Below are 27,352 nucleotides of genomic sequence, written 5' to 3'. Positions count from 1 at the left end.
ATTAAAGTCAATGGAGTTTTGCCATTAACTTCCCAAGGTGCAGGATTGGCCTCATAGACATAAATATTATTTCCCATGTAAGTTGCTGGGTTTGGGAGGAGAGAGAAATCTGAACAGGGGACACAGGGAGATTTTGGTACCCAGGAAATCATGAGAGGCCCTTTGGGACTGGGGGGGTGAGCGGACTAGCTGGATGTTCCTGCTAAAATGATCAGGAGAGAAATAATTAACAGCGTTCTTTTCTAAAACATCATTACGTTTCAAAGTCAACAGCGACTGCTCCAGAGTTAACACTCATAGCGCTCTGAACGGAGCAGTTCACATCTCTCACAGCTATTGTTTCAAGCTGCCTGCTGACTCAGGACGACAACCCTGCATTGGGTTCATGCGTAAAAACATGCTCTTCACAACCACAAAGGCGAGAAATGCAATTCTAAAAAAATGGCTGTCCGTTTCTGTAGCAAGGGATGGAGTCTCGTGCTGATTTCTGGGCTGTAGAATACCCAGGGCTCTGGCTAACACGTCTAAATTGGCTGAAAACCTTTGTCAAAGCGGAGCAAAGCCCCAGGGAATGGCGCACTGTGGCTTTAGAAGATTTCGAATAGGGCGGTGATGTGGTTGTAGCCCAGAGGAGCAGCAGCCGTGAAGCTGCATTGGTGGTGATGCTCCTGTAGACACAGTGCCTAGCATCCTCCAGCCCTTTTTGCCAGGCAACATTAGCGCCCACCATTATGGCTACTGTCGGTGGAGCTGCACTGGTGGGGTGTGAACTGGTGTTCAGGGGGTCGTGACCATCTTACCCGTCCTATAATGCTAAGTGGGAGCGGGCTCCTGGCAAGATCAGAGGTATGTCCAGGAACAGACAACATGGTCAACCACTCAGCAAATGGGATTCTTTCCCCAAAAAGCCTAGCAGGGATGGAGCTGACTCCACATGGAGCGCTCTCCCACTCTGGTGGTGGCCGAACCACAGAGTGACAGAGGAGCCTGCTGCAGCCTGGCCTAAGGAAGTTAGGGCTATTTTCAGATCAGGCAGCAGAGGATCATATATTTAGCTCTAGAGGTTCCAAGCTGAAACCCTGCCATCAACTCACTGAGCGGCCCAGTCCTGAGTGCATTCAAAGCCCTTAGCAGACAGCACTGAAGTGTCCACAGGTCTGTGACTAATATGGCGACTGTAGAGAAGAACAGAGCTCTGGGTTAAGAGTGAGTGACAGAACAACTGAGGGAGAAACAACATTTGCTGAATAGCTACAGAGACCTTTAGACATTCTTAAACTCACAAACGTTACCTCTTCTCTTGTGCCTCTCCCAACACCCTGTGCACTTGCTTAGAAGAGTTTTTACATCTTCAGAGACTCCATGGTGTTGCTTTTGTCTGTATTTACCTGGGGAAGGAAACAGGTACAACAGGGGACATGGTTTTGGTATGATGTCAGTAGAAGAGGTTTTAGAACAAATGGATAAACTAAAGAGGAATAAGTCACCAGGACCAGATGGGATTCACCCAAGAGTTCTGAAGGAACTTGCATATGAAATTGTAGAACTACTAACTCTAGTAGGTAACCTATTACTTTAATCAGCTGCAGTATCAGGTGACTGGGAAGGTAGCTAGGATGACACCAATTTTTTAAAAAAGGTTCCAAAGGCAATCCCGGCAGTTAGAGGCTGGGGAACTGCACAAATTGGTAGACACTATAATAAAGAACAGAACTATCAGACACGTAGATAAACATGATTTGCTGGGGAAGGGTCAACACGGCTTTTGTAAAGAGAAATCATGCCTCACAATCTATCAGAATTCTTTGAGGGAGTCAACAAGGAATTGGATAAGGGTGATCGGTCAATATGATGTACTTGGATTTTCAGTAAGCTTTTGACAAGGTCCCTCACCAAAGGTTCTTATGGAAATGAAGTAGCCCTGGGATAAGAGGGAAGGCCCTCTTACGGATCAGTAATTGGTTGAGAGATAGGAAACAACAGGTAGGAATAAATACTCAGTTTTCACAATAGAGAGAGGTGAAGAGCAGGGTCTCTCAAGGATCTGTACCGGGACCTACGCTGTTCAGCACATTCATTATTGATCTGGGAAAGGGGGTGGACAGTAATGTGACCAAATCTGCAGATGATACAAAATCATTCAAGATCATTAAGTCCAAAGCAGACTGCGAGGTGTTACAGAGGGATCTCACAAACCTGTGTGCAAAGACATGCCCGTTGGAGAAAATCATCCCAACTCCACATACACACGGATGGGGTCTAAGTTAGCTGCTATCACCCAAGGAAGAGCTCCTGGAGTCACCTAGGGTGACCAGACAGTAGGGTCGGCTCCAGGCCCCAGCGTTCCAAGCAGGTGCGTGGGGCAGCAGGTAGAAAGGGACTGCAGTGTTTCCGCCATGGCGGCAATTCGGCGGCAGCCCCTCTGTCCCACCAGCAGCAAATCGGCGGCAGCTTCTCCCTTTTGCCATCTGGGGTGGCAAAAACTGTAGAGCTGGCCCTGCCAGATACCAAGTGTAAAAAATCGGGACAGGAGAAGGGGGGGAAAAGGTGCCTATATACAAAAAAGCCCACAAAATCAGGACATCTGGTCACCCTAGAGCCACCGTGGATAGTTCTTTGAAAACTCCCGCTCAATGCACAGCAAAGATCACAAAGGCTAACATATTCCAGGGCTAAGAAATTAAATGTTTTTTGGGGAGACATCAAGCTCTTAGAATCTCAGAGTTGGAAGGGACCTTAAGAGGTCATCTAGTCTAACCTCCTGCTCAAAGCAGGACCAATCCCCAACTAAATCATACAATTTTTTTTTTCCTTTTTGCCCCAGATCCCTAAATGGCCCCCTCAAGGATTGAACTTACAACCCTGGATTAAGCAGGCCAATGCTCAAACCACTGAGCTATCCCTCCCTCTTCTTCATTAAGAATTCACCATTTTAATGAACTAATTAATCAGAATTATATGTGGATTACCCCTTGTGGAGCAAAAAACCCCCAACCCTCCGGTCTGAAGGCTTCTTGTGTGTTTGCCACTTACCTTTCCAGGGGACACTCAGTGGAAACTTTGTTTGAATAAACATTTCCTCAGCTGATGTAAGTCAGCAAAGCTCAGCTGAAGTCAATGAAACAAAGTCCATTTACATCAGCTGAGGTTCCCACAAAACCAAGCTCTTCTCCACTTGTGATCATCAATGGTGTAATTCCCCCCTATGCAGCGTGCTAGAAACCACTTAGACCCTGTTTGGAGGAGTTCGGTTGTGCCTACGCCTTGTGATGTCTTGCTACACAGCAGAGAAGTCATCCTGCGAGTGTTAGAGGAAAGGTGTTTGTGGTGTCGTGGAGGCTTGGCAGCGTTCAATTTTAACCCACAACTGTGAGAACAGGCGGATTTTAGCTGACACGTGGAAATCGACCCAAAAGAATGTGAAGCAGTAACTGGTGGGTGTCTGCAGGATCTGATGTCACGAGCCCCTCAGGGAGCCCTCTGCAGCCCTAGTGGCCTGGGAACGAGGGAACGGGGCGCTGACAGGGCTGCTGGGGGGTGGCACACGATCCCTGCAGGCACAAGATGCAGGGGAAGCTGCGGTCATCCTGGCCTAATGGGGCACAGTGCCCTGGCCAGGGCTGCGAGGAGCAGTAGTTCCCAGCTGTGGAGGAGGCCACCTGCTGCTGAATGGCTCTGTCCCTGGGGCTGGGGACTCCTCCTCCTCCTTGTAGGTCCTGGCCGGGGGGGTCTCTGCTTCGCCAGGTCAGGATGACTGCCCCCTCCCCCACACCTTATCATAGAATATCAGGGTTGGAAGGGACCCCAGAAGGTCATCTAGTCCAACCCCCTGCTCAAAGCAGGACCAATTCCCAGTTAAATCATCCCAGCCAGGGCTTTGTCAAGCCTGACCTTAAAAACCTCTAAGGAAGGAGATTCTACCACCTCCCTAGGTAACGCATTCCAGTGTTTCACCACCCTCTTAGTGAAAAAGTTTTTCCTAATATCCAATCTAAACCTCCCCCACTGCAACTTGAGACCATTACTCCTCGTTCTGTCATCTGCTACCATTGAGAACAGTCTAGAGCCATCCTCTTTGGAACCCCCTTTCAGGTAGTTGAAAGCAGCTATCAAATCCCCCCTCATTCTTCTCTTCTGCAGGCTAAACAATCCCAGCTCCCTCAGCCTCTCCTCATAACTCATGTGTTCCAGTCCCCTAATCATTTTTGTTGCCCTTCGCTGGACTCTCTCCAATTTATCCACATCCTTCTTGAAGTGTGGGGCCCAAAACTGGACACAGTACTCCAGATGAGGCCTCACCAATGTCGAATAGAGGGGAACGATCACGTCCCTCGATCTGCTCGCTATGCCCCTACTTATACATCCCAAAATGCCATTGGCCTTCTTGGCAACAAGGGCACACTGCTGACTCATATCCAGCTTCTCGTCCACTGTCACCCCTAGGTCCTTTTCCGCAGAACTGCTGCCTAGCCATTCGGTCCCTAGTCTGTAGCTGTGCATTGGGTTCTTCCGTCCCAAGTGCAGGACCCTGCACTTATCCTTATTGAACCTCATCAGATTCCTTTTGGCCCAATCTTCCAATTGGTCTAGGTCCTTCTGTATCCTATCCCTCCCCTCCAGCGTATCTACCACTCCTCCCAGTTTAGTATCATCCGCAAATTTGCTGAGAGTGCAATCCACACCATCCTCCAGATCATTTATGAAGATATTGAATAAAACCGGCCCCAGGACCGACCCTTGGGGCACTCCACTTGATACCGGCTGCCAACTAGACATGGAGCCATTGATCACTACCCGTTGAGCCCGACAATCTAGCCAGCTTTCTACCCACCTTATAGTGCATTCATCCAGCCCATACTTCCTTAACTTGCTGACAAGAATACTATGGGAGACCGTGTCAAAAGCTTTGCTAAAGTCAAGAAACAACCTTCTGCCGGGGGGGGGGGGCCTTGGGCCCCTTGGCCGTGAAAGTATCCCCATAGAGCCCCGCAGTCAACTCAGTCCTAACCCCTTAGCCCCAGCACTGCCCCCCTCTTAATGTCCTGCAAGTGTAAAAATCAAAATATCAAAACATAGAAAAAATCCTTTAAAATCATTTTTTTTTAAATGGAGCAAAATCTGGAAAAATAAAAATCAAATTCTGCCACCCTCAGCGTGAAAGGCAACACGTCAATGGAAACCATCCTGGTGAGGGGCTTGTTGTTAGCAAAAGGGTCCCTGGACTGAATGGACAGGGAAGATTTGCTTCCACCTGCTTTGTTTTGCTATGGAGGTTTCTGTCCTAACCCTCTGCAAAACCACGGGTGCAGCTGCCTGATTCCTTCCTCATTGTTCCCGCTAATCCCTCATCAGCTAATCCTAATCATCCCTCTAGGACCATCTTGTCCTTATATTTTAATTAAAATCCATGTCCTGCTACGGGATCACAGACTGAAACTCTTGAAAGCAGTCGGGGGTAAATGTTACCCACTTCTCATCTGGGGAATATGGAGTTTACCTCCATGCCACTGCCTGGCCTGGAACAGCAGAAAGGTTAGTATGCCCAATTCTTCTTCTTCGTCTTTTTACCATGACACCACAGGTTTAAAGTAAAATCCAATGGAGAGAGATTGCAGCAAGCGTGATTCAGGTTAGATATTAGGGAAAACTTTCTAACGATAGGGATAGCTAAGCACCGGAACAGGTTACTAGGGTCTGGGAGATTTTTAAGATTAGACCAACATCTGCCGGGAATGGTCTAGGTACAGGTAACCCTGCCTCAGCACAGGAGAAAGGGTTAGATGACCCCTTGAGGTCCCTTCCAGCCCTACATTTCTATGATTCGATGGCGGGATTGAAGAGTCAAGCAGGGTTTGTCCTGCACCCAGACTCAGGGAAGGAAATGAGATGCCAACATGCCCACACTTTCCAGATCCTATTATATTCTGAGACCTAGGTGGGGCGTAATTATCCCCCGTCTGTTTAAGGCATGGTTCTTATGCCTTCCTCTGAAGCAGCTGGCGCTGGTTACTGGCAGAGACCGGATACTGGACTAGATGGATCAAGGATCCGATCCCATCTGGCAATGCCTATGTTTCCTGTAAAGGGCATGTCTGGAGTCGAGTCTTGTCCCTACGCATGAGTCAGTCTTGCAAGGGCAAAATCCCAGGCCAGGCCAGGTTCTAACCCTAAAGTTCCTGCTCTGATCTATAGATCCCTGCAGCCTCCCTTTGTAGTTCTGCATTGGACAAGATGGGTTGCCGTTGTCCTGGGCGGGGAGTAGGAACCCTGAAATCATCCATGCATCCCTAACAAAGATCACCAAGGATCATATATTCAAAGTAGAGATGGGTTTGAACCACCCCTCTGCCCCCCCCCCCCAGTTTCCTCCCACCTTTGGTGCGGTGTGTGATGTCAACACCTGGGATCCAGGTCTGCATTTTGGGTGGAATTCACCCCTGCGTAGAGGGCCCGAATGAGGCCTCTGTCCCAGACAAGCCCCAATTTCAAGGCTCAGAGCAGGTCTGCTAGCACTCTGTAGCGGCTGGTACTTCTCCCTTTGCCTCTAGAGCCTGCCATGTTTAAAGCTGTAATAATGAAACAATGTTAAAGAACCATCTCAAAGCACTTTACAAAGACGGTGAAGTAGCCTCAGACCTGCCCTTAAGTGGAGAAACTCAGGCACAGAGAAGGAAAGTGACTTGGCTGAGGTCAACAAGTTGATGGCTGAGCCAGGAACAGAGGAGAGGTACGTGACCTTTGCTACGAAAGACGGACCTTTACAGCTCCCGGTGTGGCCCAAACAATCAATACAGACCCATTTCCACATGAAAGGTGGTGAATTTATATTTTGCCCTCTCAAGAAAAGCATTTTAAAGTGTCAGACTCCTGCAGAGACTTTCATCTTTACATAAGGTGGTGGTAATGACAGGTCTGATCTTTGCCCTCGCAGCACACACAGTGGGTTAAAATGCTCTGTAAATAGGAGATTTTGCCTAATGTTTGTCTTCATATTCTGGGCAGATGTACCACTGCGGTTTGTAATCTGATTCCTTTTCATTCCTCTTGTCCCATTTTCTTTCTAAGATGACAGTAGCTCAGCATGGACGGAGAACACCAGGGGCCTGATCCATCCATGCCCTGCACTGTGGGCCCAATTCTTCATAGTCTGCACCTTTGGCAGTCATTTACACCAGTGTGAAGTGGGAGCATTCTGCTCTGGATTCTGCACAACCTGCAGGACAATGATCAACCGGTCCCCAGGCATGCATCTAAAATACCCCCTCCTTAACAGCTATGTTGAGGTAGGGGGAGGAAAACGTGTGGGCAGAACTCCCCATGATCACACATATTCAATACCCCTCGGACCTGACCCACAAGTCCGGTTGAAGTAATATCCCAAAGCAATGACATGGGGCTAGGAACATGTGAACCAGTTTTTGCAGCAATGGCCTGTTTGTCAATTTCACACTCCTCACCCCCACTGAGAAGCCGGAGTGCCCTTTGAAAGGTGGCAGGTGCCCTTTGAAAGGTGGCAGGCTGTGTCAGCTCCTTATCAGGGCCTGCAAGGCACATGCAAGGGTGTGTCCACAAAGGATCAATGAGTCATTTAAATGCCAGGTCGAGAGCTCTCCACTGAGAGCTCAGAACATTAGTCTCTCTGCTGGGATATTTTACAGCAGTTAAAGCATGGAGGCCTGATCAAGCCGAACCCCCACGACTCCACAGAACCCTGAACCATTTATCCAAAAACTCCCTCGTTCAAAGCTCCAGTGGCTGGAATGAGCGAGATCCAGACTGGAAGCAGTGCAAGGAACAAGGGTTTTTCAGCATCCAAACCAACCTGGCAGCAGTGAGACCGAGGATGCAGTTAGCAAGTGCCACAAATTCCCTTAGAGCCCAGAGTGGCTCCCACTGAGTCAGACCAGGGCCAGACCCAAAGCTCCCAGGAATCAATGCAAAGGCTCCACTTGGCTTCAGTCATCTTTGGATTCGGCTCTCAAAGAGTCACAGTATGGAATGGAGACAAACCCCACACGGACCTGGAAGGGTTAATGAGCTTCTATCAGCCCCCTCCCCGCACCCACCTGTAGAGGCAAGAAAGGAGAGAGCCCACTCCTCGGGGGATGAGAGCAGATCAATGGTGAGAGAAGCTGGTTTGGAGCCCGGAAGTGGGGAGGGAAGGCAGGCCCTGATGGGGAACTATTAGGAGGGACCTGGGGACCTGCCAAAGGTTCTTAAGCCAGGCCCTGACAATGGCATCTCCCACCAGCAGCAGCAGGAAAGCAACTGAGATCTGAGCCCAGAGGGTGCAGGGATGCATGACCCTAAAGAGGCTACACTTAGAACTAGGCCCCGCAGGGACAAAACTTTCATTTTGCACTTGCTTGGGTTATGACCTTGGACTCTGCCCTCCCGGAAGGGGATTGAACTTGGCCAGGCTGGAAGGCTGAACCACATAAACCACCAGAGGAGGCTGGAAATGCTGGTTGGAGAAACTGAGGCAGAGAGTCTGCAGCACCGTGCCTCACCGTCAGGAGGTTCCGTGGGGTGGCAACAAGCTCAAAGTAACAAAGGGGATAAGCCTTTGCTCACATATGTCCCTGCAGTGCAAACTGCACCACAGACAGCTTGAGGCTGGAAGTGATTATTCCCCTCTATTCAGCACTGATGAGACCACACCTGGAGTACTGTGTCCAGTTTTGGGGCCCCCACAACAGAAGGGATGTGGACAAATTGGAGAGAGTCCAGCGGAGGGCAACGAAAATTATCAGGGGGCTGGGGCACATGACTTATGAGGAGAGGCTGAGGGACTGGGCTTGTTTAGTCTGCAGAAGAGAAGAGTGAGGGCGGATTTGATAGCAGCCTTCAACTATCTGAAGGGGGTTCCAAAGAGGGTGGATCTCAGCTGTTCTCAGTGGTGGCAGATGACAGAACAAGGAGCCATGGTCTCAAGTTGCCAGTGGAAGAGGTCTAGGTTGGATATTAGGAAACACTATTTCACAAGGAGGGTGGTGAAGCACTGGAATAGGTTCCCTAGGGAGATGGTGGAATTTCCATCCTTAGAAGTTTTTAAGGCCTGGCTTGACAAAGCCCTGGCTGGGATGATTTAGTTGGGGATTGGTCCTGCTTTGAGCAGGGGGTTGGACTAGATGACCTCCTGAGGTCTCTTCCAACCCTGATCTTCTATGATTCTATGGGTGCTGCATGGCCAGTTTCAGAGGTGAGCACGAAACAGGGGGAAATGACACGTGTTCCTGTCCCAACAGCGTAGAGGTCCCAGCTCAGCCTACGTCCACTCAAGACTTATGTAAATCCCCATCCACTTTCCAGTGTGTAACCCTCCCTCTCTCCCTCCTTTTAACATCCCTTCTGAATTTGTCCTACGGCATGAGTCTAGTGTGACAAATGCAGTGGGGAGCAGGGCAGAGGTGTGCAGCTAGACAGCAATGAGCAGATGGATGTAAGACAAAGTAGATTCAAGTAGCCCTCTCCTTGCTTTAATGTCCCCCACCTCACCGTGCGAGTGACACCAAAGGCTTTACACGGGGGCATGGGGGTGTGAGTAGATCTAAGGGTGGTCTGAAGCCTGGAGTCAGGAAAACAGACCTCTGCAGGACAGCACTTTAAGCCCGTGCGTCAGTGGTTTCCTGAATCGGGGCCTGAAAGCCTAAGGGAGGGTGAGTGCCGACCAAGAGTGCTTCCTTGTACTCCCTGTCTGTCTATATCCATTGGTTCTCACTTGTCTTACACTTAGATTGTAAAGACGGGCTGGGTGCTTGGCCTGTGTCTGTGCAGGCTCCTCGGTGTTACCAGACTACAGATCATCCTAATAATGTAGCATAAGGGAGTTTAACATCTACCACCTCACTTCTCACCTCTGCATTTGGCCCAAACCAGAGAGGAGGCCACCCTTCATGCCCGTCCCTCAGGGGGTTGCTGAGAGACTGCGGGAGGCCCTTTTCACCTTCTGAATCCCTGCTCTGCCCGAGGGCCTTGGCTTCCGTTTGCGCGATTCTGACACAGCCGGTGATGTTTTCCCTGCCGTGGACCAGAAGGATTAACTGCGTCTGGCTCGCTATCAAAATAAATAACACGAGGCAACAAAGGAAATCCAGGACGTCTTGGGGGGATTGGCAGGCATGAGGCTGAATAATGGAGGAGAGGTGGAGAAAATGTCGCTTACAGGCTCTTTGCCTCAACGTGCTTTCTCCAGAGATGGAAACACAACAGTCACTAGAGAAAATGCACAACAAAAGGCTCATACAGTGAGCTGCATCTACCTAGCTGAAGTGCTTCTATGGCTCACTTGCTGTATAATCCAAATACCTCACAGTCTTCACAGTGTTTTTCCCTGCAATCCCCTGAGAGGACGGGATGTGCTGTTGTCCTCTTTTTTTCCCAACAAAGGAGAAACAGAGGCACAGAGAGACTTAGGGGTTGGCTATACTAACAGTTAGTACGCGGCAAGCTGAGGTGTAACACTACCTCCTGCTAACTGCTGGCCTTTAATTGTCCAGGTGGACCATGCTGCTGCGCTCGAAGGTTTCCCCACTGCTCTTGCATTTACCCCGTTTCAAAGCACACCGCAGCACCTTTAGTGCCCAGGAGTGGAGTGCACACAGCCTAGTTTTACACCCTGCTTGTCATGCATTAACTGTTTGAACAGACAAGCCTTCAGTGACTTGACCAAGATCACTGATGGAGTCTGTAGCAGAGCTTGGGACGGAGCCTACCTAGCTTGAGTTCTAGTCCAGTGCCTTTGCCACCGGACCATCCTTCCAAGGTGGGGGTCCAAATTTTAATCTAGGATGTTTCTGCAGAAGAGAAACATCCCAGCCTAAATTCAAGGGAGTCGTGCAATAGCAAGTGTTGAAAGTTTAGCAGTGATGGGAGTCTCAGTTTCTGCCTCTAACTCACTTCCTTGCCAGGGTGAGTCTCTCTCGTGGAATAAAACCCCACGCCGCTGATTGGAATTCGTGGAAATGGGGATATTTCCCAAACCTGAGGACAATGTCAAGACTTGACTAAATGTGCAGGTAGGGCTTAATCCAGCCTGTGGTCTTTGTTCCTCTGACTTGGCAGCAAAGGGCAAGAGGTGAAAACTTACTGTGGCCCTTAAAAAAAAAAATCAGCAAATGTTGAACATGTAGGAGAAGACGGCGGGAGAAAAACTTCTCATTACTCTATCTTGGCTGCATAGAAGGGAGCTGGAGTCAAGATCCATAGACAGACACCCCATTCCTTTCCCTCAGCCACCAAGGGTTTCCTCTGGCATCGGGGATATTCTCATTTTACAAACCTTACACCTGATGGCCCTCATTCTCTCTTACATTAAGGCCTCTCTATGCCGTGGAAAGAGGCCTGAAAGCGGGGGAACATGGCCCCCCGAGAATCCCCCATGCGTAAGGCCCAGTGCCGGTCTGGCAGAAGGGCTTTATGTCCCGCTCCCAGGATAGGAGTGGATTGGGGGGATGGCCAGAATGCACGGCCTTACCGGGCCATAGCAAGTCAGTTGTGAGTTAGTAATTTACACCAGGGGTTGAGCAGGCTCTGGCATGGTCCCAGAATATGAGGGGGGCAAAGGTAGTTTAAAGCCCCTTTTCTCCCTTCATGCACAGAGAGGCCCATCCATGGGCGGTGGGTGACTGTGTTGTTGGGGGAGGCTAGCTCCCAGCCCCTCCACCTCTGCCCCGCTCCTCCCCTTCTGACCCCCCCTCACCTGCCAGAGCCCGGAGCACCCCCCCCCCGTGTGGCCACCGGCCCCCCTGAGCACCCCCAGTCCTGGAACGCTGGGCGTACGGACAGGCGGCGCAGGGTAGCCCAGCCCCGGTGCCCCGGGCCTTGTGTGCACCAGCCCCAGCCTGCCTCCCCAGCCTCTTGGCCACAGGAGAGCGGGAAGGGAACTGGAAACAGGCAGGAGGGGGCCTCGGGGTGGAGTGTGGGCAGGGCCACACAAGGCACAGCCTTCCCCTGCCCATGCTACCCATCGCCCACGGTCCCATCTCTTAGCAGTGCAGTGAACAGGTTGTTCCTGCCTCCGCCAGATATAAAAGGGAACGGAGCCGACTGTTTAAATCGCTAGTAAAGAGGCCTGTTCTTTCCTCTGAAGACAATTTTCTCTGCAGGCCGTTCTGCTTCTCTCTCTCTTTCCCAGCCCAAAGGAAGAACAGAGCTGTGCAGCTTTCCTCCAAGGGGAAGGTAATTAGTTGTTATAAAGGTGCCTTAAAGTGGCTGCATGGCTTTTAAAGACTTTTGCTGTGGGCCACTGGGCACTACACACACAAGCCAGCTGCAGCCGAAGTCTTTATAAAGTCCAGGAGTGATGCTGTAGCAAGAAAGGCAGTTTCCTTTATAAATCCCTATTTTCAGGAGGTGAGCATGTCCTGACCTCCTCAAAAACATAGTCCACACACTTCACAGGGCCACAAACTCGCCTTCCTGCTGAAGTTAATCATTATTCATTTCCTTGTTAATAAGGCCACATAACTTTCACCTTAAACCATCACCCCAGGCTTGGCCGCTCCTAGAGTTCCTCCCTCTGCACTGTTCAGCCCACACCCTAGATCTTCTCTCCCCAGACTTTCACTCCCACCCCTCTCACATCCAGGTGGGGTAGTGAGCCACCTGCTTCAGTGAGGCAGCTAAACCCACTTAACCCTTTCCCAGCAGCTTTAACACCTACCACCAGCCAGATGCTGCTGGCCTATTACATAGGGGCTTGGAAACATACCCTGGCCAACTTCCTATCCCTTCGCCATGACTCTGAAACTTACCGCAAGCAGGAGATGGATGATTTGAACTGGAATCAAGAAACCGCATCCTACTGTCTGGTTCCTGCTGGCTGCACAATAGCTTGGCCTCCAGCATTTTGCAGGGAGCAGAGGATGAGAGGTGGGTTCCTCGGAGCCTACAGGTGGACAGCCAGCACTAACATTCTGCTGTTCCTCTGGAGGTGTTGTTTAATGGGCAGCCCCCCAGGGATTGGAGAGTTGTGGCATTCTGTCCTTCCCATCAGCGGGTGAAGGAGGGGATGCCTAGACTTGGCTGAGGTTGTTGGTGATCTTTATTTTGCCTGACACCTTTCAGAACCTGCTTGGTTATAAGTTGTTAAACCTTCGGCAGAGATTGGAGGGAGAGGGGATATTTGCTGAGATAACAAGACCAACAGGCTGCAGAGTGTGAACCTCTGAAATTAAAAGAGTGTTTTTTTTAATATACCACTTCAGCACAGAGGCTCCTTTCCTCTGGCTGAAACCTGTAATTACAGCAGCAAAATCCTCAGAAAACAAGCCACGCCGCTAACTCTGAAACGAGCAAAAAACAAGAAAACCATGGGCCAGATCCATAGCTGGGATTACTCCTGTCGCAATTCAGGGCAAGTGCACCTGTATTTCCCTTCAGTGGTCCAGCCAGGTCACCCACTCCCAGGCTTCCTGCTCCCCTGGCTGTCACCTCTCTTGGGTAGGGTAACCAGGTATCCGGTTTTCGACCAGAACACCCGATCGAAAAGAGATCCTGGGGGTGGCTTCCAAGAGACTGATACTGGAGGACCTATATTAGCATCCATCTCCTCCTACAGGCATTACGGACAATTCCACAATAGCACATACACAATTTTCACTTTTAACACAATGGCCCCAGAGGTCTGACAGCTAATTCAGTCAGGTTAACATTAATTCACTAGAGTTTATCTTAACTTCATAAGGTTTGTCCAGGATATTGTCAGTATGTCACAACTCCACTCACATCAGTGGGGTCGTGCTGAGGATCTGGTCCAGCATTCCTCTTATGTTTCCTTTGTGTCCCTATGGGCATGTAAAGTATGCTGTTGGCAACTCAGCAGCCGGTGCTCTGATAAGGGATTCAGATTGATGTTAGTATACAACAAGGGGATGAGATGCAACACTGAGGTCCTCACTGGGGTTGTTTATTTAATTTATTTTTTTAGTTTTTACTTGTGAAGGAGTCTCTTTTAATGCCTAGAGCTGCAGATCACAACAAAATAAAACAGAGCTGGATGGATGGATGGATGACAACTGAAATCATTCTATGTTATAAATGCCAGAACTCTGAAATCTCACAAAAAAACTCCATCATAATTATGCAAAATTTAAGGGGTCAGTGGCCCCCTGGCATGGTGATGTAACTAGCAGATCAACTCAGGTAATATGCAATTCAGACAGAGAATGGACAATTAGTTAGGTGAATCTGCAGACAGCCAAGGACTGTTCATATGGGTGCAATCACACCTGTTGACAAAAATATGATTTGTGATGCTAAAAGAGCAAGTGAAGAAAACACTGACTGTGATACAAAAAAGCCCTTAGAACTACTCACTGGGCAGACTGAAGAGTACAATCAACACAAATACAATCACCAGATGATACCATGGCTGTGTCGCTCCAGATAAAGAAGATTTAAACCCAGAATGGAAGGACTATGGCATGTCCTAATGCTGTTATGAAGCAGGAACATTGGTAATGGCATCTCCAAACTTATTTTGTTTATGGGGGGGATGTATTGTACACATGATACATATATCTGGCACACTGTTAATTTGTTAAAGGTCACAGGAGACGTTGGCCCAGATCCTCAATGGTATTTAGGCTCCTAACTTCCATGGTTCGGGGCCTTTATGTAAGACGAGGGTTTCCAATATAGGTAACTGGTGAAATTTCCTCCTCTTGCCGTTTCAACTGGCTGCAGGCTGCTGCTTCCTGTCCTAAAAGACTGAAGAGTGCTGGCTTGTACTGCTCAGCAGCTGCCACATCCCATGCCCAGACATGCCAGGAGGCTAACCCCTCCAGCAGCACAGACACATGGAGGTATGTACCCAGCCACAGCCACACGGTGGTACCTAGGTAGTTCAATATGAACGATCACTTTTCTGCCTGGTATGAGAGGGAAGGGTATGAAATACAGATGCAACTATTCACAGCAGAACTCAACAGATAGCGGGAGGCTCAGTAAACTGCGTCCATGAGAGCTTTGTGAAAGCAGGGAAGGGGAGGATGGGAGAGGACTGCTGTGTATAGAGCGCGTCTCATTTAGGAAACTATTAGCTCTGTCCGACTCCTGCTGATCCTTACTACCCTATAACTGGGATACAGGGATGGGCAGAGAAGGGAAAGGAATCCCTTCCTGTGTACTAGAAGTGGGCTCCACCTGTGGATTTTGGCTCAGGATTCAAATCCAAACTTCCCCAAAGTTTGGATCCAGGGCTCTGGATCGATCCATTATAGAGCTACGCCTAGACCATGAAATTCAGGTCTGGAGCTGAACTTGCTTCAAGTTCAAGATAAAGATCCAGGGTTTGGGTTCATCGCTACAGTCCAGCTTGTTTGCAAGACATGACAGAACCAGTCTGGAAAATATAAGAGCCACCCCCAATCTCCATGAATCCCTGGCCACACACAGACAGAGTGACCACCTTGGAATCTTATTATAACGATAACTACAGCAGTCTAATTACATCAGGATAGTTCTGTTGGTAAATTTTCCTCTGTAGACAAGGCCTCAGAGACACGAGTAGATGCTCGGATACAGTGGTGCTGGCAACTAGACTGACAGATTCCCAGCCCAGTTTTGGAAACCCAGGGAGTTTGCAGCAGTATTCAAAAGTGGGATGTTTCTCTGAACTTCTTGTGACTCTATCATACCTTTAATTCACCCGTGTGATTGAGAGGGCACATTTCTAGGTAGAAAGTACAGCCCTGGGAATGGAAAGAGGGGGAACCGAGAGCGAATATAGGAGGTTAACGGTATGTCAATGTCAAAGCAAACTCAGTACAGCTGCAAACACAAATATCATTTTCATTTTCAGCCACTGCAGGGCAAAAGGCCTGTAGGCCCATCTTGCTGAAAAAATAATGAAACCAAGGTGAAGCTGAGGAAAGCGGCATCACACACACAACAGCCCTGCTTGGTGCAGCTCTGCTGCACACGGTTTTCATCACAAACTCTGCTTCAGATGGCCTGGGCAGTGAGCCAGCTTAACTGTGCTGCCATAGAACCCTCCTCTGGATTGAGTAATAGCGCACATCCCATCCTAGCACTTTCCATTCAAGGATGTCAAAGCCCAACCATCCAAACCAGCCTCTCAGGCACAAAACAGGATAAAGGTCCACAAACTCAGATTCTGTCAGACTCCTGGGGGAACAAATTCCAGGGCAGAGGCTGTCCCCCCGCACAGGCCACGTCCACACTATAGATTTTGTCCAACGTAGCTGGCAGACTGCCTGAGCTGGGCTGGCGCAGGCCTCTAGTGTAGACGCAGTTGTACTGGCAAAGCAGTGCTTTTAATGGAATAGCGTGTATTACTCGGGCTGCATGTAGATTAAGGTAAGCTGGCAAAAGGACAGCTTTGCCAATAGAGCTGTGTCCACACTAGGAGCGCTTTGCTGGTCTAATACAGAGGGAGAGCATTCCCAGTGTAGACACGTGGCCCCGAACGCCCAGTGCCCCTTCCAGAATTCAGAACTGGCAACTGTTAGCAATAGTTTGCCAACCGATCTCAACTGTGGAGATGGAGCATAAAGAGGGAGAGGTAGACTCTGAGGTCCCAAACTGTCTAAACCAGGACTCAGGCCATAGAGGGCTTTATACACTGAAACCCACAAAGAAACTGAAGGCGAGAGGCCTCTCCAGCGTAACGTGGTCCAGCTGGTGTTTCCAAATGATCTTACAGGGGAGCAGGCGGAGGGTCCAAATGGCATAGTCAGGGAGGGAAGGGCACAGTCTCCATGGTATGTTGGCTGCTCACTGGGGATTCCAAAAGCAGCTTTGGAGCCGCAGGGCACAAAGGACACTAATGATTTGACTCCCCTCAACAAAGGACCCTCAGTTTCTGGAGCAGGTGTCACTTCTTTCATGATTTCCGCACGTTCTGCCAACCCACTGTCACCATTGTCTTGGCTAGGGTGACCATCTATCCCGGTTTGGCCGGGACTGTCCCTTCTTTAAGCTGTCCCGGGCAAGCTGGCAAGAGCAAACGGGACAAAATGGCCACTTTGGTCCAAAACCCTGGGATGCGGGAGTATGTGTCCGGGGAGGGTGGTGAGTGGCAATGCCAGTCCTGAGCAGGGTGGGAGGCAGGGGGCAGGCAGGGCTCTGGCGAGCAGCAACACCAGCCCCAGCCTGGCGCATGGGGCAGGCAGGGTTTGGGTGAGCAGCGACGCCAGCCCCATGCAGGGAGGGGGGCCCGGGCGAGCAGCTCGGGCCAACCCCACGCGGTGTCGCCTTTTCCCTTTGGGAAATATGGTGGCCCTAATCTTGGCCAGACCTTGGGGAAGCCCAGGTAGGTAAAACCATTAGGGTCCGAGAGAGGTAGAACTGAGCCTATGGATGGCATTGCCCCCCAACCTGTCCCACCGTCTCCCCCAGGGCCTCACCTGTCTGACTGTGTGGGTGCACAGGTGTGTGTGTGTGTAAGAACTGTGCTAGGCCACAAGCCTTTGCTGTGCTCCGGGACACCTTGCAGCCTTTGCCCCAAACTTTGCTGCCCCGAAACTATGCTCCCCACCCCCATGCTCTGCTGAGCTCCCTGCTCCCGCCCCATTCCCTGCCCCAACCCACGCCCCCCCCCCATGGCTTCCTGCCCTGGGTCTGCTGCCCTTACGCCCCATCCTGCCCACAAGCCACGCTGCACCCCTCTTCCATGCTACACTCCCCCCCAGGCCATCCTGCCCCCCATCCTCTGCTGCACCCCCAAGCCCTGCTGCCCCTCTGTCTCTATTGCCCCACGCCCTGCCCCACCCCAGGCCCTGCTGCCCCTTTTGCCCTATTACCCCCCCGTCCTCTGCTGCCCCCCCAGGCCCTGCTGCCCCTCTGTCTCTATTGCCCCACGCCCTGCCGCACCCCCAGGCCCTCCTGCCCCTCTGTCTCTATTGCCCCACGCCCTGCCCCACCCCAGGCCCTCCTGCCCCTTTCGCCCTATTACCCCCCCGTCCTCTGCTGCCCCCCCCCAGGCCCTGCTGCCCCTCTGTCTCTACTGCCCCACGACCTGCCGCACCCCCAGGCCATCCTGCCCCCCCAGGCCCTGCTGCCCCGTCTCTATTGCCCCATCCCGTCCTGCCTCCCCCCCGGCTGCCCCCTCTGTCTCTGTTGCCCCGCCCCGGGCCCGCAGGGGTTAACCCCCGGGCCCGCCCCGCCGCTGACGCGGTTTCCGGGGGGGGGAGCCCCGGGGCTGGCACCGCGGCCGCTTTATCCGGAGCGGAGCCGCGCGGCCGCCTCCCTCGGCCGGCCCCGCCATGGTGGTGCTGACGGGCCGGGAGGCTGGAGGCGGGAGGGCCCCGGAGGAGCCCTACCTGTGAGTGGGGCGGGGACCCCGGGTCCCCCGCATCCGTCCGGGGGGGGGGGCAGCCCGGGGGTTCCCCCGTCCGTCCCTGGGGGGGGCCCTGCCGGGGGGGGCAGCCCGGGGTTCCCCCGTCCGTCCCTGGGGGGGGCCCTGCCGGGGGGGGCAGCCCGGGGGTTCCCCCGTCCGTCCCTGGGGGGGGGGCTCTGCCGGGGGGGGCAGCCCGGGGGTTCCCCCGTCCGTCCCTGGGGGGGGCCCTGCCGGGGGGGGCAGCCCGGGGGTTCCCCCGTCCGTCCCTGGGGGGGGCTCTGCCGGGGGGGGCAGCCCGGGGGTTCCCCCGTCCGTCCCTGGGGGGGGCTCTGCCGGGGGGGGCAGCCCGGGGGTTCCCCCGTCCGTCCCTGGGGGGGGCCCTGCCGGGGGGTTCCCCCGTCCGTCCCTGGGGGGGGCTCTGCCGGGGGGGGCAGCCCGGGGGTTCCCCCGTCCGTCCCTGGGGGGGGCCCTGCCGGGGGGGGCAGCCCGGGGTTCCCCCGTCCGTCCCTGGGGGGGGCCCTGCCGGGGGGGGCAGCCCGGGGTTCCCCCGTCCGTCCCTGGGGGGGGCCCTGCCGGGGGGTTCCCCCGTCCGTCCCTGGGGGGGGCCCTGCCGGGGGGGGCAGCCCGGGGGTTCCCCCGTCCGTCCCTGGGGGGGGCCCTGCCGGGGGGGGCAGCCCGGGGTTCCCCCGTCCGTCCCTGGGGGGGGCCCTGCCGGGGGGTTCCCCCGTCCGTCCCTGGGGGGGGCCCTGCCGGGGGGGGCAGCCCGGGGGTTCCCCCGTCCGTCCCTGGGGGGGGGGCTCTGCCGGGGGGGGCAGCCCGGGGGTTCCCCCGTCCATCCCTGGGGGGGGGGCTCTGCCGGGGGGGGCAGCCCGGGGGTTCCCCCGTCCGTCCCTGGGGGGGGGCTCTGCCGGGGGGGGCAGCCCGGGGGTTCCCCCGTCCGTCCCTGGGGGGGGCCCTGCCGGGGGGGGCCCTGCCGGGGGGGTTCCCCCGTCCGTCCCTGGGGGGGGCCCTGCCGGGGGGGGCAGCCCGGGGGTTCCCCCGTCCGTCCCTGGGGGGGGCCCTGCCGGGGGGGGGCCCTGCCGGGGGGGTTCCCCCGTCAGTCCCTGGGGGGGGGCCCTGCCGGGGGGGTTCCCCCGTCAGTCCCTGGGGGGGGGCCCTGCCGGGGGGGTTCCCCCGTCCGTCCCTGGGGGGGGGCCCTGCCGGGGGGGGGCAGCCCGGGGGTTCCCCCGTCCGTCCCTGGGGGGGGGCCCTGCCGGGGGGGGCAGCCCAGGGGGTTCCCCCGTCCGTCCCTGGGAGGGGGGCCCTGCCGGGGGGGGGCAGCCCGGGGTGTTCCCCCGTCCGTCCCTGGGAGGGGGGCCCTGCCGGGGGGGGGCAGCCCGGGGGGTTCCCCCGTCCGTCCCTGGGAGGGGGGCTCTGCCGGGGGGGGCAGCCCGGGGGGTTCCCTTGTCTGTCCCTGGGGGACTCCCTTCCCCAGGGGTCCATATACAGGAGAACTCTTCCCCTTCTCGGGTGCAGCCAGAGTGGGGGTTCTCTGCCCCCCAGGGAGATCCCGAGCCCCCTTCCCTGGGAGGGGGGGCAGCCTGGGGGCGGGTTCCCTCTCCACACAGGGGAGATCTCCTTTTCCTGGGGGTGGGGGGTGTCCCTGTCTACACAGGGGAGATCATCCCACCTTTCAGGGTGGGGGTTCTGGGGGTTGTTTCCCTCCCACATAAGAGAGATCCCCTCTCTCGGCCCCCTAACCCCAGGGAGGGAGGGGCTCAGTCCCCACACCTGGTCAGATTCCCCCTCTCTGAGGGTGGGGGCATCACTCTCCCTAGTGGTGATAAATTTTAGTATCCTTCACCCTTCTCTGGTACCATATTACCCCACCCCTTGTAAGCCCCAAGGGGGACAGACAGAAAAGAGGAACTGCCCCCACCCCCAGGCGGGTGAACCTGAATGGCTCCAGTCTTCTGGTCTCAAGGCTGTGCGCCCCACAGCGCTGTGGCCCAAGCCTGCACCCCATGGGGACTGAGCCCAGGCCGCACGTTACTGAGCCTCTGGTGGATGTCAGTCATTTTGCTTAATGCCCAGTTGACAGGTGCTCAGATCTACAGAGAAGAGGGTGTCCTGATACCCTATAGAGACTGGAACAGCCAATGGTTTCCTCTGCCTCATTTCCCCCTACAAGGAGACCTTGGTCCCATACAGGTCTAGGGCCTCTGCTTCACCGGGCACAGGTGCTAAGGCCACTCCCTCCCCCCCACCCTTCTGTCTTGGTGACACCCAGAAAGTCATTACTCTTGTTTCCTCCTCCCTTCCGATCATCCGACCAGGGAATGCAAATACCTTTCACCTTGCTCTGGGTAGGGCTCGTTGAAGCTCCAAAGGGCCCGTGATCCAGCTATCTGCCTCTGTGATGCAGGACAGCCCTGAAAGTGTTAGGCCTTGTTTAAATGCAGAAGTTGCTCCAGTTTAAGTTAATTTGAGGCAAATTCCTCTGGAGAATCTTTTTTTTTTTTTTTTTTTTGTTCAGTTCCCAGTTGATTTTAAGCTAAATTGAAACAAGCTGCCTGGCTTAAACTGGGATAAGTGTTCACACCACAGCCTTTTGCACCGGTTTAAGTACATTGGTTTCAGGTAACACCTGGAATAAAACCGGTGCAACCGTCTCATATAGACAACCCTGAGACCTCCTGCCTGTGGGATTCCCCAGCCCAGTGCTTCCCTGCTTTGCACTGAATGTAGCAGTCCTAGGTGGGTATTCTGTCCCCAACCAGGATGGTTGCATAACATGTTCATATGGAAACAGTGTAAATGACACCACAGTCTGTCTAGTTTAGGGCTTGTCTGCACTCTGGGGGTTATAGGACCATAGCGTCTGTGCTAGGGGGTGAGGTCAGCACAGCTGTGGCTATGTATTTCTGTGGTCCAGGGGTTTAGATGTGTATTTCTGTGGCCCCCGTTCCCATAGTTTCGAAGACTTGATGTATTTACTCGGGCAACCCCCCTGTGTGGTAGGGAAGGATTCTCTATTTTAGAGAGGAAACTGAAGCACATAGCAACCAAGAGACTTGCCTGAGGTGTGTCAGAGCTGGGAATTGAACCCAGGTCTCCTGAGTTCCAGAGTTCAGTGCTCTAATCACTAAACAATCCTTCCTCTCCACAGTCTAAGGCGAAGGAGAATCAGACCTCAGGCTGTCCACCAGAGCTGGTTTTAGATCCTGGGGTCTCGACCTGGGAGTTGGAAATGAACCTTGGGTGTTGTAACTACCCTGTGATTTGTCAGGGCTAGATTGTGGGGAAGGTCCCAGAAAGCTCCTGTTGTAGAGGGGGATCACAAGTATGGATAAGGCTGAAACCAGCTGAGTTAGATGAATCTCAGGAAATGGTAACATGTTTTATACCATGAGACCTTTTGTTTTCTATTCGTAGTTAACAGCAGGCTGGAAGCATTGGGTGTATAAGGGACACAGGGTTATTACTCGGATAATTAACTAATTATTGTTTGCACTCTGCATTTATAGCACCTTTCATCCAAGGTCACCAGATACTTTATGGAGTTAAGTTTCAGAGTAGCAGCCGTGTTAGTCTGTATTCGCAAAAAGAAAAGGAGTACTTGTGGCACCTTAGAGACTAACAAATTTATTTGCATCCAATGAAGTGAGCTGTAGCTCACGAAAGCTTATGCTGAAATAAATTTGTTAGTCTCTAAGGTGCCACAAGTACTCCTTTTCTTTTTATGGAGTTAAGTTAGCATCATCGTCCACCTCTTACATGAGAGCGAAGCTGGACATTGAGAGGGGGCATGAGTTGGCCCTGGGGTCACACGGAGTCCCTGTCTCTCTGCATTTAGTGTGCAGAGCTACTGACTCCCCGTGCTCCTTGTTCTGCCTGTTGGGTGTCCGGGACTCAGACCTGCCTCCATGGGTATGTTGGGGAAACTGAGTCTGCCACTGTCATCTGCTGAAATGACCAATTTCATGTTGGAGGCTCCTGTTAGAAATGGCCCCAGGACCGTCCTGTCCCTTTGGTCCTGGCTATGGGGATCAGCCACAGTTAGCGGGTGCAGGCTAAAATGGGTAAAACCCTGGTTGCCAGCAGGGCTCTAGAGATCCTATCTGTCTGGAAGCCATGTTGTACTTGGGGGTTATAGTCCATATAGGATGGCTTTCTAGAAGGAGGATGCTGTCCATACTGGATAGGGAAGCCCTGCTCCCATGGCTATTGTCCTAGCATGAACAGCAATCTTCCTTGGGGCTGATGCATGAGGCTCAATTCTGCAAAGCCAGTTTCTAATGTGAGGGGCGTTTGGGACCATTCCCAGCGTATCCTGTTCATAAAGTAGTAAAGGCCAGAAACTGTTTCACAGCTCTCCTGTAATGAAATCAGATGATTCCTCTGATTTCCTCTAAACCTGCGGGGGGATGGGGGGGCATTAAGGAACTGTTTTTGAGCTGTGATGCAGAAATCTGTGTCATTGTGAGGTTTGTGGCTTGCTTTAGCATTGGCTCAAAAACTATTTCAAAGGGCTGGAAGTTTGGACTGTTTGTTGCAAGATGCTGGACTCTAGAGCAGTGACTTCAAGGTTGCACAAGTGTGCTGAGTGCTCTGCTCCCCACCCCTATTTTTAATCCAAACCCAGCCGGGGGGGGCGAAAGGGTGGGAGATGAGAACGTGTTCGCTCTTAGAGTAAAAAGCAGTGATGGGTGAGATTTTACATGCTCAAGCAGCAATGCTGTCCATGCTGTGATGCTGAAGAACAGCGGCAGAGAGCGTCTCCGGGGGAAGCTGCTGGCACCGAGGCGATCTGTGTGGAGAAGGGCTCTTCAGGGCAGAGAAGAGTGGTAACAAGAACTAGCCCCCTTTCTAGGCCGCTGGTTGTGTAAGTGGAGAAAAGGATTGGAAGGCGCTGGCCAAGCAAGTGGTGGGGTTGGGACGACTAGGAAAAAGCAGCTTGGCTTCACGCTGCTGCCAGAAAAATGTTGCCATCTTTCTAAGAGGTTGTGACCAGGCCTTGGCATGATGATGAGCCTGGTCTGCCTGTCGGAGTATCTGGGCAACCTGCTATTACTGACACGGGTTGAAAATGAAGGGCCTGTTACTGAGGGGCTTGCGTGGTCGTGAGTCTCCAAGGCTGACAATGAATCTGTTACCATTTAAAAGCTGGCAGGGAGGGGGAAGATCGTAGATTCCCACATAGCATTAAACCGGTTGTCTGTCGCTCTGACAGGACCTTCAAAAGGCATGCCAGTCACCTTCTGGTGTGGATTTTTTCCTGCCTGAACTGTTCGGTAGCTACTACTAACACCTAGTTCACGTATCCTGCTTTCCAGTCATCCCTTTCAAAGTAGGTCATTATCACCATTTGACAGGTAGGGGAAAACTGAGGCACAGGTGAAATGACTTGCCTAAGGTCAGCTGGCAAACCAGTGGCAGACCTGTGACTTGAACCCATGCCTCCTTAGTCCTAGTCCAGTGCCCTGTCTAGGCGATGCTGTCTTCGTAGTAGCTATGAGCTTAAGAACAGCTGGAGCTAGCAAGCTGTGCTGTGTGTTATCAGGGAGGAATAGCATCCTTCCAGTGGGATAAAGCATTCTCCCCTAGGTTTACTGCTTCTTGAAATCTGCCACTAAAGTCATGTGGGAAAGACTTGGATGAGGGCTGAATTGGCAGACTAGAACGAATGCTTTCAGATACATTAAACCCTTCCAAGTGCCAGTCCGGAAGCAGAGATCAGAAGAAAGTGTTGATTCCTGACAGACAAGGTGAACTGCAAAACCATAACTTCCAGCAGAACAGCCTCGGGGTAGATTTTCCACACTAATATTCTTCTAAGGAACAGGGTTAATCAGTGACAGTGCAAAAGTGCTCCCCTTGCATAGAAATAGTCTCAGAGTAGGATGAAAAGCCTGCCAGCTTTCCTATAAGTATGGTGCTTTTTGCTAGGATACCAGGCAGAACGGCAAGAGCTAACCTGCTAGCACAAGGCAAATTAAACTTGGCACCAAAGTCTTGGAACACGCCTTCTATGGTGAAACTTGCATGTTTATTTCTAAAAACTTTTTTCCAGCTGAGGTCAGAGGGAAAAGTCCTCTTTTTTTTCTTTGCCCTGCTATGGAGAACTGTGACTGCCTTAAGGTGTCATTAAAATTGGGGATTTCAGAACGTGCATTGTCTTGGATTTTTCCTCTTCTGCAAAATCCTCTTTAAGTCAAACAAATCTCAGATAATGCAACAGGCCCCTGGACTACCAGGGCAGGTTTTGGTATTATACATGGTACCACTTAATGGTTGAACAGTATAATACGTAGAATATCAGGGTTGGAAGGGACCTCAGGAGGTCATCTAGTCCAACTCCCTGCTCAAAGCAGGACCAATCCCCAGTTTTTGCCCCAGATCCCTTAATGGCCCCCTTGAGGATTGAACTCACAACCCTGGGTTTAGCAAGCTATTTGGTACTAACTCTAGGCCTACAGGTTTTGAGACACTTGAATGAAGCCTGTTGGCTCTGTGCACGTCAACTTTATGATGAGCCAGTTCAGCTATATGTGTGGGATGATTTTTTTTTTTTAAACCATGCTTATATCAGAGACATCTGTGCAGGTTCTACTTCTCTTCTATAGCTACAGCACTGCGCAAGGTTCTCCATCTCCTTCTGTTTGTCGTCACGCCAATTTCCTGCTTCTGTTTTGCAAGATCGTGTCTGACCCTCTGTCCCTGCCCCAGTTGGAAGGGGGGAGAGATTTTACAATAGAGATTCTCTCCCTGGTGTGGCCCTGCTTAAGAAAAAATCAGGACGTGGAGGCCAATTAAAAACCTTGCCTTCCACCCATTCCTGTGTGCTGTTTGCAATTGGTAACCTGCCAGCACAACCCTCCCATCTTCCAGATGGTGAGGGGAGCTGTGCCAATGCCCCCATTTATGTAATGCACATTTCATGAGGGGGGATGTGTAATGGGGCCCCAGACTGGCAGTATTCAGTGGAGCCAGGCAATACTCCTGGGGCTACAGCGGAGGGGCCTTTTCCTCTTTCTGAATAAGTACATGTGGAGGGTTAAACCATCCACCTATGTTATTGACCTCAAGCTGCCACTGAAGCACGACTCTTAGAGCTAAAGTACCAGACCTCCACAATAGAGGTGACTTCTGTGGAAGGTTCCCAATGTTCCCCTTGCCTGGTCTTCCCCAGTGAATTATATGCCAGTCACTGGGAAGTGTGACTGATCAAACTCACCTGTTTGTAAAAAGAAAAGGAGGACTTGTGGCACCTTAGAGACTAACCAGTTTATTTGAGCATGAGCCTTCGTGAGCTACAGCTCACTTCATCGGATGCATAACACGGCTGTTACTCTGTCACCTGTTTGTGGAATTCTTAGCCAGTATTAGTTACAGTAGCATGGCACATCCAGACACATAGTGAGAGACAGCCCATGTCCCAAGGAGTTTACAATCTAAACAGGAAAGATGAAGGATTCTAATACCCTTTTACTGATGGGGAAATTGAGGCACAGAGAGACTAAGTGTCTTGCCCAAAACCACACAGGAAATTGGTGGCAGAGCCAGGCTTTGAGCCTAGATCTCCTGAATCCCAATCCGATGCCTTAAATGTGAGGCCACTCTTCCTTATGCACTATGGAATTAGCATGATCCAGATAGCAGTTGCTTTGATTGAAGGACCCCGAGGTCTCTTCCTTCTGAGTAGTCAGACTTCAGGAGTCAGACAGGACGCTCTCAGGACACTCCCTGCATTACAATTTCATTCTTTTTAAAGAATATCTGGGATTATTAGAAACTTAATTTGTTTTTGGTGTTTTTTTGGTTGTCATTTATGTCATTTACTCTTTACACTAAATGTAGCCTGCAGTGACCGTCGCTGGGAGTCTCTGGCGTGGTCTCAGACCCTAGCACAATGCTGCTTGTGTTTGGATTCTCAGGCTGGCTGGAGCAGGTTTAAATCTTAAATAAAGTTGAGTCATGAATTGTAAATTGCTCTTTACAACCTGTGCACAGTTGGGCTGTGACTTACTCATCAAATCGCCATCTCAAAGTACAGTAAGACCTCAGAGTTACGAACACCTCGGGAATGGAGGTTGTTCGTAACTCTGAACAAAACGTTCTGGTTCTTTCAAAAGGTTACAATTCAACACTGACTTAATACAGCTTTGAAACTTTACTATGCAGAAGAAAAATGCTGCTTTTGACCAGCGGTTCTCAACTGCAGGTCTGTGGCCCCCTGGGGGTCCATGAGCCCTTTCGGGGGGCTGTGGGGCCCCACTGCTGAAACCCTGAGCCCCAGCACCCCCCCGTGGGGCTGAAACTGGGAGCGGTGTGTGGCTGAAGCCCCATCCCTGGCACCCCCATGGGGCTGAAGCTGGGGACAGCACGGGGCTGGAACTCTGAGCTCTCCTTCCCCCCTCTCCCCCGAAGCCGGGAGCAGCATGGGGCTGAAACCCTGAGCCCATGGGCAGAATTGAGGGGACATGAGGGTGTTGCCCCCCCAAACTGCAGTGCCTTACCTACAGTGGGGCAGTCCTGGGGGCAGCTCCACCCCCCCAACCTCCTCCTCCTTCAGCACCCTCCCTCAGGCCAGATCCTAGGAGGGAAGCCAGAGCCAGACAGTGAGGGGCAGCTGCTCCTCTGGCTGGTGGTGCCATGGAGTGGGGAGCCCTGGCATTCCCCCGTCTGTTGCTGGGGCCTGGGGTTGCGGCTGCTTCTCAGCTCCCAGCCCCTCATGCAGCCAATCAGAGCTACCCAGGTGGGGAGCCGGCTCCGGGGCTGGCAGAGCCCTTGGGGAGCAGCCACCAGCACATAGCCCCAGACAGGTGGGTGCCACCTGCTGAGGTGAGTCGGGGTGGGGGTGGCGCTCCCTTCCTGGGACCGTGCGGTGCGGAGCTGGCCTGAGCCCTGCCGGCCTTTGCCCCCCTCCCCGCCAAATAGAAGTCAAACTATACATATGCCCAGTGGCCCCACCCTTGGCCTGGAGCCCTGAATTTTTCCCTCCCCACTCCCCAGCCCTGCTGAGCCCTGGAGTTTTTATAGCATGTTGAGGGGGGCCTCAGAACAAAA

The 27,352-nt window shown here is 52.6% G+C and overlaps 1 protein-coding gene across 2 annotated transcripts in view; it reads left to right on the top strand.

The window, feature by feature from the left end:
- The first annotated feature begins 18,144 nt into the window (after positions 1-18,144).
- The window catches only part of R3HDM4 (R3H domain containing 4), a 32,514-nt gene continuing 23,306 nt past the window's right edge, over positions 18,145-27,352 (top strand). For both annotated transcript variants that reach the window (XM_073323707.1, XM_073323705.1), the window contains exon 1: positions 18,145-18,289. In XM_073323707.1, coding sequence (XP_073179808.1) covers positions 18,231-18,289 — 59 coding nt within the window. In that variant the 5' untranslated portion in view covers positions 18,145-18,230. The remainder of the gene's footprint in view (positions 18,290-27,352) is intronic.

This window comes from Lepidochelys kempii, chromosome 25 (genome assembly GCF_965140285.1).
Source record: "Lepidochelys kempii isolate rLepKem1 chromosome 25, rLepKem1.hap1, whole genome shotgun sequence".
Taxonomy (NCBI): domain Eukaryota; kingdom Metazoa; phylum Chordata; order Testudines; family Cheloniidae; genus Lepidochelys; species Lepidochelys kempii.
The sequence above is the reverse complement of the archived record's forward strand: the minus strand, read 5'-3'. Positions and strand labels throughout refer to the sequence as shown.